This window comes from Notothenia coriiceps, unplaced genomic scaffold, assembly GCF_000735185.1.
Source record: "Notothenia coriiceps isolate Sejong01 unplaced genomic scaffold, NC01 NC01_scaffold00037246, whole genome shotgun sequence".
NCBI classification, from domain to species: Eukaryota; Metazoa; Chordata; class Actinopteri; order Perciformes; family Nototheniidae; genus Notothenia; species Notothenia coriiceps.
Window position 1 is genome coordinate 26,145,390 of NW_011369947.1, and position 12,339 is coordinate 26,157,728.

Consider the following 12,339-nt stretch of genomic DNA (forward strand, 5'->3'; position numbering starts at 1 on the left):
TTGATTCCTCAGCCAGGTGCATGCTAAGTGTCCTAGCATATTAATCAGGCGTTTCTCAGAGCTGCTGAGAGTTTCAGGGAAGCTAACTCGGCGCCTGCAGCAGATCTCACTGTCAATTTGTCACGTACACCTGCATCTCCGGAGGGCGTGCTGACATCCCTCCTCAGGTCGATTTCAAAGCCTTGTTGACCCTCTTCAGATGCCAAACTGGCTCACCTCATCAACAAAATAGCTGTCATTTCACATTAGTGCTGAATTGGAAACAAGGCAGTTGGCAGGACTATTAGTGTCAGTGATTAGCTCCCTTTCTCCTCGCAGTGTGTTGCATCCCAGAGCTGCTTTCCATATCTGTCAAACCTTTTCCTGGCTTATCCTTTCCTAAAACTAGTTTTTAAGAAAATGTCAGGTCACTGGAGCCGGCTGTTCGGTTTCTACTACTATAAAGTCATAAAATATAATTAAAAATAATATATTCTGCTCATTTTCAGGTTCATATTTGCATTTAGTGTCTCTACTGGGACATGTCTCCATGCTTTAATGTTCAAAAAGGTCTTTATTTTTCTCATACTGCCTGTGCTGCAGCACCTCTTTTCACCCTCTGTCTGAAACCAGAGCCGAATCTGCTCTGATTGGTTAGCTGGCCTGCTCTGTTGTGATTGGTCAACCGATTAGAGATGTCCCGCCCCTTAGCCACGTACAATGTATTGGAGCATCAGCCAATAGAAGTGCATTTGGCTGTTACATAGGATTTTAGCCTTTGCAGACCCTTTATAGGCACACAAACCAATATAACACACTGGAGCAAAGGGACATAATACACTCTCTACTACGGCCTCTTCAAACACAAAAGGGGCTCTTTCTTCAAGTAAGTATTCAAGAAATCAATCAATGTGAAAATCTGTTTCAGTATTTTATTAAAAAGTATTTCTTCCTCTTTGCTTTTAGAGAAACTCAAGAACACCTTATCTCGTGGTCCTTCCCCTTCAAAATATGGAGTTTGGCACCCCCTGTCATATCAAATCACATCTACACATTATATCCTTTGCACAAAAGGAACACAAACAGCTCGCCAACGCAGTTTAAACATCTCTCTGAAAACACAATACACGCTCACACTGCAGGTCACTTTATCTGACAGCCTTACATGTATAAAAATTAAACCAAAAAGCGAAAGGATTAAAAGCAGAATGTTAATCTTACAGGAGTCTCTGCTCAGAGTTGAAATCTCTGTGTTGATCCCAGAGGAGCAGCAGAGGATCCAGGCTCGCTCCCAGATGTGGAGCTCAGGATTAACGGACGCTGATCCCGCCTGATCATCCAGAATCAGGTTATTAAGTCCCTATTTAGGTCAAATGTTTTGCACGATCGACATCCAATGGTTACAACCAGAGCAAATACCCGTGTGATGGGATGGGAGCGTGTTACCCAGACGAGAGCAGTGGTGGAAGAAGTACTGGTTCTTTTTAAAGGGGACCTATCAGGAAAAATCCACTTCTTCATGTCTCTTCTACATCAACATGTGTCCCCTCTTCTCCATGTCTCTTCTACATCAACATGTGTCCCCTCTTCTNGAATTTTTATTAAAATTAATTAATCAATTATTTTTTATATTTTATTGTAATGTAGAGACAAGGCTTTTAGTGACAATCATGTATTGCCTTACAATTATATGTATATGTATTATATGCGCGCCCCCCAGGTTGGGAACCACTGGAATAGAGTACATCACGTAAAGAGATCTCCTGCCGTACCTCTTCATCTCCTGCACGTCGGGGCAGTCTTCTGGAAGCACCCGGATGCCCCTCCCGAAGGTGTTTCCTCCGTGCAGGTGGAAGGCCAGGTGGTCCAGCTCCTTCTGGCTGCTGGTGAGGCCCGGCACCTTGCTGGATCCTGGGATCGCTCGCAGGTTGTAGATCCGCAGGAACTCCCCGGGCTGATGGACAGACAAACGGGACAAAGAGGACATCAGAAAAACATCAAATATAAGAAATTATTAGGTCACCTATTAGGAAAAATCCACTTCTTCATGTCTCTTCTACATCAACATGTGTCCCCTCTTCATCATGTCTCTTCTACATCAACATGTGTCCCCTCTTCTTCATGTCTCTTCTACATCAACATGTGTCCCCTCTTCTTCATGTCTCTTCTACATCAACATGTGTCCCCTCTTCTCCATGTCTCTTCTACATCAACATGTGTCCCCTCTTCTTCATGTCTCTTCTACATCAACATGTGTCCCCTCTTCTCCATTCTCGTTCACATCACATAGTGTCCCCTCTTTCATTTATGTCTCCTCTAACAATCAACATGTGATCCTCTCTCCATGTTCTCTTCTTACTCACATGCCTGTCCCTCTTCTCCATGTTACTTCATACATCACATGTGTCCCTCTTCTCAATGTCTCTATCTACATTCACAGTGNAGGCTGTGAGAGACGGATAGAGGAGGGATATGGGGAGATCGCTGGTGAAAATATATAACAGGAGACTCTTAAATGAAACAGACAAAGGACGGGAAAGGAGGATTTCCCACAGTAGAAAACCATCACTGAGGATTCTGCTGTTAAATATTCTGAAAGTGACTTTACTCGTTCACACTGTTGGCGAGATGGCTTTCATTATATACAATTTCATGCAGAAATTATTTTTTTACTCATAAATAGCATATTTTTCTGTTTTATTGTCTATCTATCTGAATATTTCAGGTTTTGACAAAACAAGACATTTTAACTGAACTTATAGAGACTGGGGTGGACATTTTGGGATGGATTTCAAAGACCAAAACAATAATTGTGACATTAATTGATAGATTGTCATTAGTTAGAGCCCTGCTTAATTAGAGCCCTGCTTAATTGCAAAAATGCATTATCCTGACTGAAACCTGTATATATTTGTGTTCCATGGCTTATACTGTATATCTTAGATTTGAACCCTATTGTTTTTCCCGATCTAATATTTGCACCCTTTTCTAAATGGTAAAGCAATGCTAAGTTTACTCTTACAAACATATTATGATCTTCTTGAATATGATGCATTGCTATAGGTTCAACTAACAAACTGTATGCAAATAAGTAAACATTAGACAATCTCAATAGTGATTATGTTTGTTTTTATAACAACTACCTAACATCCCACATATATGGGCTTCTGTGTATCTCAATATTCCAACACTTTGTCGAATAAACAACACACTTAAACATTAAAAGGTACGTTGTATAAACTAACTATAATAGGTCTCTTCTGTATCTTTGGTGGTACTTAAGTTAGATCATTTCCTACAAAGTTCCCTTCACTTTAAACACCTGAGTTAAGTTTGCTACCAAAACAACAGGGGAGAATTCAATTTTATTCAAGCCTAAAACTTTCTTAATGTAGTTATGTAAGTACAATACGATAACATATCATTAGTTGACGGTGATATTTCCCATCATAACAGTGTTTTTTCTCATGGACACACCACACATGCACAAGTGACGTTAGCCGCAGTTAGCTTACAGATTAGCTTAGGTTAGAAACGTGAGTTTACCATTGTGAAACGGAGTCTCTGCTGATTTCCTTTGACTAATCGGGTTTAGAGATGATCAAATCTCAAACTACAGGTAGCTGTTATTACAACTAACAGTTTAAATCCACAAAGTGTCGTTGTTGTTGTTTATCCACGCTGGCTTCTCCTTCACCATGCTGCTGCTACCATTACTGGAAAGAACCATTGCGGAGACGAACGGGGGGGTTGAAAACAATATTAATATGATTTAAGATATAATACGGGATATTTCTTCGTTGTTGTTTGAATACTGATCAATTATGGATTGTGGGTGAATGATGGGTCGATTGTGTTTGCATTTATAATTTAATTCATTTAATTGTAGACTGTGTTTGTATTCGCTCTACACCGCTCATTTTTGGTATAGTCCATAGTAGTCTTTCTCTTTTCATGTACGTGTATGTTTCATGTGGTTGAAAAAACGGCATGTAAGCTCATTACCGCCACCTAGTGGATACACAAAAAACATTAGTAAACATTATAAAATAATTAATATCCTTAATTAAAATAATAAAAGTACTCATAATATACTGTGAAAATACTCATCTCAAAATCCTGTATTCAAAACCCTACTTGTGTGAAAGTATGCAAAATATATTCAATGTTTGAAAAGTAAAAGTATTAATTATGCAGTACATTTTCAAGTCATGTGTTTTACTATTATAAATGATTGCTCTTCGAGGATTAATATTACAGCTTCATTTATGAGTATGATGCATTTTATTGCTGTGGATATAAAGATATATATGAACATAGGCCCCAAATATCAATGCTCATAAAATTAGGTACATTTCATTATCATCTTTTGAAATTTTTCAACAGCTAACATATAGTAATTCATTGTAGGCTACATGTACTATATGCATATATTGTAGTACTTTACATGCATGACCTTTTGTCTTCATTGTTGTCATTCCATTCCATGCAAGGGATTCCTTATAAGGTGAAGTTATTCAGTTAGCAATACTTCATAACCTGCAGAGTAAGGGTTTGAATGCTTGCTTTGTTTGGGTTCCTGCCCATGAAGTGAAGGTGTGGAGGAAAAAGAAGGTGTGGACGTACCTGCCAAACAGACACTGATCACACACTGGCTTCAATGAGTAAAGCTGAGGACAAATGATATGTTTAATGAGCTCATAAAAGTACTATTATTATCAACATATTATGATCTTATTGGATATGATGTGTTGCTGTAGATTTAACTACCTAACTGTATATAAACATTAGGCAGAGGTGGGAAGTAACTAAGTACATTTACTCAAGTACTGTACTTAAGAAAAATGTTGAGTTACTGACTTGAGTATTTACATGTTAAGCTACTTTGTACTTCTACTCCACTACAGTTCAGAGGTACATGGTGTACTTTTACTCCCCCACATGTATTTAATGCCTTTAGTGACTTTAAAGATGTGGATGAATGATGTGAAATCTAATGTGTTAAATCAGACTTTAGTTCCACCTGGAGTGAATTCACAAGCTACCCTGCAGTATACAAAGTCATTCAAACTAGCTGCTCCTTTACCAGCTTTGAGAACATTTTCATGATCAATCATTATAAAACATATCATATATATTATTCTGAAATGGACCAATCTGCACAAGGAATACTTTTACTGTCGCTACTTTCACTATATTTTGATGAGAATACTTTTCTACATTTACTTGAGGAACATTTTGAATGCAGGACTTTTACTGTAACAGAGTATTCCTACACTCTGGTACTTCTACTTTTACTCAAGTACAAGATCTGAGTACTTCTACTTTCACTTCAGTTCAAGATCTGAGTACTTCTTCCACCTCTGACACTAGGACAACCCCAATAGTAAAGTACTTGAGTAAAGGTGCAACCAAGAGACAGTCACTATGTCGATTAAACTGGAAGAACAGGAAACATTTCACAACCTGATGTTAGAGTGAGGTGAAAACACCCGAGTGAATGTTGGACGGAGAATACGTTTCTCAGTAGTAGATTCATAATCTTAACAATTGAACTTTACTCAGACATTAATAAGAAATGTTCCTACTGTGACGTGTATTCTAAGAAAAGGCCTGCAGTGTGTCGTACCGCAACACCTCCAAGTATTTACAGAGAACATGAACTTCACGTGAACTTTGGCTCCTTTCCAACTCTGCATTTTTTTCAGTGTTTGTTTACATTTCGGTTTGCTTTTAACTTTGTCCTTTTCTATTTTATTTCATTTTTATAAAAGTCTATATCTTGTAATCACTCCTTTGAGGAACCTGTGACCTAAGTTTTCATCCATTGCATTACACTGTAGTTGTGTTTATGACGTGAAAATAAGTCTGTGGATCTTGAATCTAAACGCTTCAATGTGTTTTGATTAAACTCCAATTGTAAGTTCTTGATTAAGCATCATTTGGAGCAGGGGTCGTTCTAGGGGGGGCCAGGGGGGCCAAAATTAAAAGTGAAAAAAGTGAAAAAAATGAAAAATGTATGATTTATTACACGATTTATTGAATGACGGAATAGGCGGAACTAACGTTATTCGTCATTCTAGTCAGACCCATTAGAGCGGTGCACTCAGGACCCAGGGTCCTGAGTGCACCGCTCTAATGGGTCTGACTAGAATGACGAATAACGTTAGTTCCGCCTATTCCGTCATTCAATAAATCGTGTAATAAATCATACANAGATCTTATTTTGAGCTATTTTCTAAAATCCCATGGAGAAATATCATTGCTTTTTTGTGGAGGGAAGCCATGCGCAGCTTACTTCCTGGTTTTAGGACGCGTCTCTCTCATCCTCTTCACACACCACACTTTTCGCGGCACATGTACTTACAGCCAATCACCTCTGAATGATGTGAGATGACGTATGGTGGGGATGGCAGCTCTATGCCCCTATGGTCATTAATATTTTGCCACACACATCAAATAGGACAATAGTCTGAGCATGCGCAGAGTAGTTTTTATAGTCACCGTTCACTTAGACAGGGAGAGGGAGGGGCATGATCGGGTTTTGTCCCACATAGCTCTAAACAGCTCAATAGGCACACACTGTAGACACTAATTAGAAGAACACAGACTAAAACAGCAATGTACAGACGAATCAGATGATTAACCATGATCTTAAAATATATTTTATATATTTTGATGTTTATTTTTTGCATTTTTTTGTAATCATTATTTGTAATACTTTCTACTGACACTAGGTGGGGTTGTGCCCCTAATGACCAGTCGCCACTGTGTGTTCGGTGAAGCATTATATGCTTACAAATCCAATGTAGGATATAAATACGACTAAACTGCAATGATAGCAAAGCTGTGGCTTGGGTTTTTGGGGTAATAAAGTCCAAATCATCGTTGGGGTGGAAACATTGTTGAGAAAATGCTGCATCTCTTGCATTTATTGACATAGAGGAGCCTTATTGTTTACCTTTTTAATATCATTTTTTATTTTGGATTGCTTGGTTTTCTTGAAATTAGCCTCTTTTCCTATTAAAGTGTAACAGATTGATGCATCTCCACAGATCATCTTAAAGGCTTCGGAATCCCCCCCATTGTAGTTCAAAAACTGTCAAAACTAGGGCCCCCAAACAGCATCTTGCATAGGGCCCCCATAGGGCCCCCAAAAAGCTAGAAACGGCCCTGGATATAAGCCCCGCCCCCTCTCCAGCGCGTCCTGTTTGAATGACAGGAGTAAACACAGCTGACAGCCGCAGTGAAACTCCAGCAATTAGAGCGATGAGAATATTTGCATTGCGTCCGCTGTGAACGCAGCATAATGCAGTTCAGAAACCACTGTTCTGACGCTTTTAAAGCAACTTCGAGATTTTAACAGTATCAGGGGCACACAGGCCACGGTGGCCGTAGGACGTACAATTATTTGTGGGGCATAACGGCCAGACCGAGGGGCTACGGCGGCCATGGCCGCCGTGAAAATCCTACCCTGGTCTACAGTCATGAAAGACTACATCTATGGGGAGGCATGTGGCGCAGTGGACTAGTGCGTTGGTGTTGGGATCAGGGGGTCACAGGTTCAAACCCCACTGCAGTCAGCATGTCGTTGTGTCCCTGAGACACTTCACCTCAAAACGCTCCTGTGGGATTGCCCACAGTATTGAGTATGTAAGTCGCTTTGGATAAAAGTGTCTAACATGTAACATGTAATGTGATGTGATAATCTACACCACAAAAAAGCAGGGAGAGCTTATAAATCGCACAGGACTTGTCATTGCAGTAATGAATCACCCATCACAGTTCAGCAGTATTGTAGTAAAGTGGTGTGTGTGATTGATCCTGGTTGTGTGTATGTCTGGAAATATTGTAATGTCCACTGTTTACCACTAGAGGGCAGGTATACCAAGGGCTTTGTGACTGCTCTAATGAGTCGATATAAATCAATGAGGACCCTTAGAGACAAGTGAGAACAAGGTGCTGGCGATCTATATTCTAATACTGATTTAAAGTTGTTTGGTCGACCCTGGAAACTTAAACTCTTGAAAAAAAATGTTTTGCGAGGATAACCTTTCTAAGTTTCTCTAAAGAAATGTGTGAAAGAAGTGGGGGTGAGTAAGAAGTGTGTTAAGTTACTTTTCTTTCATCTGTGAAAACAGGTGAAAAAACTAAATATGTGCTTGGTTTTTTTAGAGTGCATGGAGAAATGAAAACTAACCTGGAGGAACACAAGGACTACATAAATGAGGGGGCTGCATAAAGCTTTTGGATCTACAAGTGTCCGGCCAGGCAGCTTAGAAATATTTGCATTGGACATTAGGATCATAGGAACACCCCCCACCTGCATGAGCTCGGCTCTGACGGGCTGGATGTGGTCGTACAGGAAGTCGGGCTGCAGGTTGTCCACACACAGCTCCAGGGTGCGGAGGCCCTGGCTGACCAGAGTCTGAGAGCCGTTGAGAGCAGAAACCAGCGGGTCCATCAGCATCGGTAAGTACGGCAGCAAGGAGCTCAGACGCACCGGGACCGTCAGACACAACTCCACAAACAGGTCCTTCATGTGCTGCTTGTGAAGCCCACTCTGCAGCATGTTCAGACCTAACGGCATGGAAAGGGCGGATTCATTAGGCGAGGAGGAGGTATTAGTGGAATGTCGTACGTCTTCAACACTCATCAAATACAACTCGTGTTTAACTCAGAGTATGGGAGGCGTTACCTTGCAGCAGGTTAGGTAGAAGCGGTAGGAACTCTTGGTAGAGAAGATCATGGCTGCCTCCACCAATGGAGCGGAAGAGAGCTCGGAGAAGCAGGAAGTAGTTGTAGGGTTCCTTAGCTGATTGGGCGAGCTCCATGGAGCTGTTCACGATCTTGTGGAGGTGTGGCTGAAGAAACAGGGACAGTTTAATATTAGTAAAAAGTCACAAACAATTACACAGCCTTGGAAAATAAGACCAAATAAACTCCTACCTTTAGCATTTGCTCATTCTCAGCAGCAAACAGTGACACTGAGCCAAATACGAGTTTAAAAAGCTTGAGGTAAAGATTTGAGAGCTCGACGTTAGAGCCCATCTCTGGTAGTCTCTCGAGAAGATACTCCACGAGGATGGTGGCAAACAGAGCCGACGTTGACAGGTTGGCCAGGAACGAATTTGCAACAATCTGGGAAACAACAGAATACAAGAAATATAATTTGAGCACAAGGGAAAATGTCTTGTTTGATAAAAACATGATATAAAAGCACCCCATTTCTTCTTTGTGTGCACGACATCACGCACCTGCAGTGCATAGTTCTTGGAGATCCTCTCCACCATGTAGGGCACAGTGGTCTGAAAGATCTCCTTGAATGTGAGAGGGTTCATCATGGTGAAGACTCCGGCAAAATGCTCCAGGACTTCTTTCTCCTCCTTCATGCGAACAGTCTGGCAGTTTGCCACCCTGATGTACGTCTGCTGGTTGTTGGCAACCTGAACCTGGAGAGGAAAAGCATGACAGCTGTTACACTGGGATTTCGCTGGAATGAAATCACTGTAATTACCAGAGCCCTGTCTTCCTGAACGCACATGTAAAGAATTTCGATATGAGACAACTATTTGGTCATTGCACAAATAAAGTTAGAGATGGTAAAGTCACGACTCATTGGCTGTACCTGGTAGATGTCCAGGGCCTGCATGGCGTATTTCACCAGCTTAATGTAGATCTGGGTCTCCTTCGGCTGAAGCTGCTTGTTAGGAATGAATTGGGCCTCTGGAAAAAGAGGATTTTAAAAAGACAGAAGTTAGAGAGTGCATGTAGGTCAGCGTTTCAGCCAGGGGGGGGCGTCTTGCCGTCAGCCCTGGTCTGGCGGAAACACTGATGTGGGTACATTTCAAACAATTTAAGATAGATATGCATTTGTATAACATGCCTAATGCCTAATGTATCCGTGTCCTCTCACCTCCTGGAGCTTTGCAGGACGTGATGCCCCAGGTGATCGTCTTCACTCCGCACACCAGAGTCTTCACTAAGCTGCGGCAGTCGGACACCTGGAACGTCTGCTTGTCTTCCTTCTCACCCGCTCTGTCTAAGGACGTTGATGGAGGTTGAGGCGCCGCAGCGACGGGTGTGGGAGGAGCGGGAGGTAAGATGGCCGGAGTGGTGGATGGAGTGGGTGTGGCCGGTACACCAGGTAACACTCCTGGTTCGACCACACCCATCTCTGACTGGGGCTTGCACTTTTTGAAGATGGAGACCAGCTGGTAGCGTGCGATGGTGTGGAACTTCAACACAAAGACCTGAGGAGACAGGAAGGGAAAAAGTGACTCAACATGTCTTTATTAAAAAGGTCCCCTATTATACTGTTTTTCATCAATATATTACAGGTCTCAGATGTATACGAAACATGTCTCTGAAGTGTTTGTCTGAAACACCAAAGAGATCATTGCAGCATTACCCATAATCCCCTCCGTTTCAGCCCTGTTTCAAAAGTGCTGATTCTCTGTCTGTTACTTTAGATGAAAATAAGGAGCCCCTCCCCACGCCCCTCTGAGAGACATTTGGTTAAAAAGAACTCAATGGTGCTCTAGGAGGAGATTCAGGTGATAAGGTAGGAGGGGGGGGCTTACCTTGGTTGCTGATTGGCTAATTGTTACACAAGCCAAAAAAATCGTTATGACATCATAAAGTGGCCAAAATCTGATCAGCTCATTTTCAGACAGGTTTTTATAGAAATGGATCAGGACAAAAGAGAGAGAATCTTTGTTCCTGAAACTTTCAGAGTCTCTTTCCACAGAGGGGACACATGTTGATGAAGAAGAGACATGAAGAAGAGGGGACACATGTTGATGTAGAAGAGACATGAAGAAGAGGGGACACATGTTGATATAGAAGAGACATGAAGAAGTGGATTTTGCATAATAGCTCCCCTTNTCGTTTAATTCTATAATATTGGGCTTTTTAGCTTCCGTCAGGAACTGATTTTCAAAATAAAGTCACCGGAAACAGACGTAGGCCTGGTTCAAGCTCGAGGATTTGGATGTTGTAGCATCCAATGCACGCTGGGATATGGTGTTTCCCCAACCCAGTCTCACAAAAAAACGTGTAATAACTACGTTGGTCCACAACGTAGGACGTAGTATTTCTACAAAAACGCCTCTGAAATTGTAAGATCACTATGTTTTTTTTCACCATTCATTCCAATGGCTGGCGTCTATGTCACGTGATCTTCAAATTTCTCCCTGCGGAGAAAAAAAAACATGGCCGAACTTCGTTTTATTCTCGGTGGAAAATGCCTATTAGTTTGGCCATTAAAATGCGTTTTGATGTCATTTGATGCGAGAAATATGAGTTGTTATTTCAGATTATGTGTGCAGTGGATGTACATGATCTTTAGTTTGCTAGTTATTACGAAGATTACTTCAGGAAATTGTGTCCATACAACGTTTTCATTGTTACCAAGTGGGCTAGGGACGCTGCTATCGATATTATTTCTGTTATGTTGTGTAACTGTTTAATGGTGTTATCTTTATTGCTACCCCCTTCCCCGTCAATGTATAGTGTTGGCCCACAGCGCAAACTTATTAGTTTAACAAAATCCGCATCTAAAATGGTGGCAGAGATACGTTATTTTCCCCTGTGCAATTCCAGTCTCACATCTCACATCACATCGTCATTAACAAATACCGGAAACAGACCGAAAACATTTAAAAAAAATAAAATAATACTTTATTCCGAGTGTGCTTGCTTTTCTCTTTGAAAGTCATCACATAACGGCATTGTAATACACGGTTCGGCTGCATTAAATATTACATATCTCCCGTAGTTCTCAATTTATAGAGCCCTGATGAGAAGACTTCTAGACAAATATGAGGAACTGCCGCCAAAACTGAAAACGTGACGTGGATCATAAATATATCAGCAATTAAACAACATCTTACATTTATTTTCACACAATACGTCTCCTCGCAGTATCAACACTAATTCGGCTGACTTTTATATTTGATCCAATTGGTAGATAGGCTGTATTTACACCATAAAGGTGCAGAGCTGATATAAAGGGACACCTAGTGGTTAAAGCATGTTATTGAATTTCATTATTTTTATTATTAGATATTAATAGGATTCCTATAAAGTATATTAATTACTCGTTATTCTCTACTAATAGTTCATTAAAGACTGTATAAAATGACTATTTTGTCACATCCCTTTCAAGATTTCAAGATGTTCTAAGGTTTATTGACATATCATACACACAAACGGTGTAGTTATGCAATGAATGAAAACTTGGGTCGCAGGTTCCTCAATAGTCCATTACAAGACATCTATCAATATTTGTGCATACCTCCAGCAATGTTAACTATGTTGAAGCACTTATTTTAACTGATATTATACATATGTATTATA

At 40.8% G+C, this 12,339-nt stretch overlaps 1 protein-coding gene across 1 annotated transcript in view; it reads right to left on the bottom strand.

Annotated features, from left to right (window-relative positions):
- Nucleotides 1-1,212: 1,212 nt before the first annotated feature.
- LOC104966560 (transformation/transcription domain-associated protein-like) overlaps nt 1,213-12,339 on the bottom strand; it is a 14,850-nt gene continuing 3,723 nt past the window's right edge. Inside the window, exons 2-9 of the mRNA XM_010795744.1 lie at nt 9,896-10,232; nt 9,608-9,705; nt 9,237-9,431; nt 8,929-9,120; nt 8,678-8,843; nt 8,303-8,559; nt 1,752-1,933; nt 1,213-1,309 (exon numbers count right to left, since the gene is read on the bottom strand). Coding sequence (XP_010794046.1) covers nt 1,213-1,309; nt 1,752-1,933; nt 8,303-8,559; nt 8,678-8,843; nt 8,929-9,120; nt 9,237-9,431; nt 9,608-9,705; nt 9,896-10,232 — 1,524 coding nt within the window. The remainder of the gene's footprint in view (nt 1,310-1,751; nt 1,934-8,302; nt 8,560-8,677; nt 8,844-8,928; nt 9,121-9,236; nt 9,432-9,607; nt 9,706-9,895; nt 10,233-12,339) is intronic.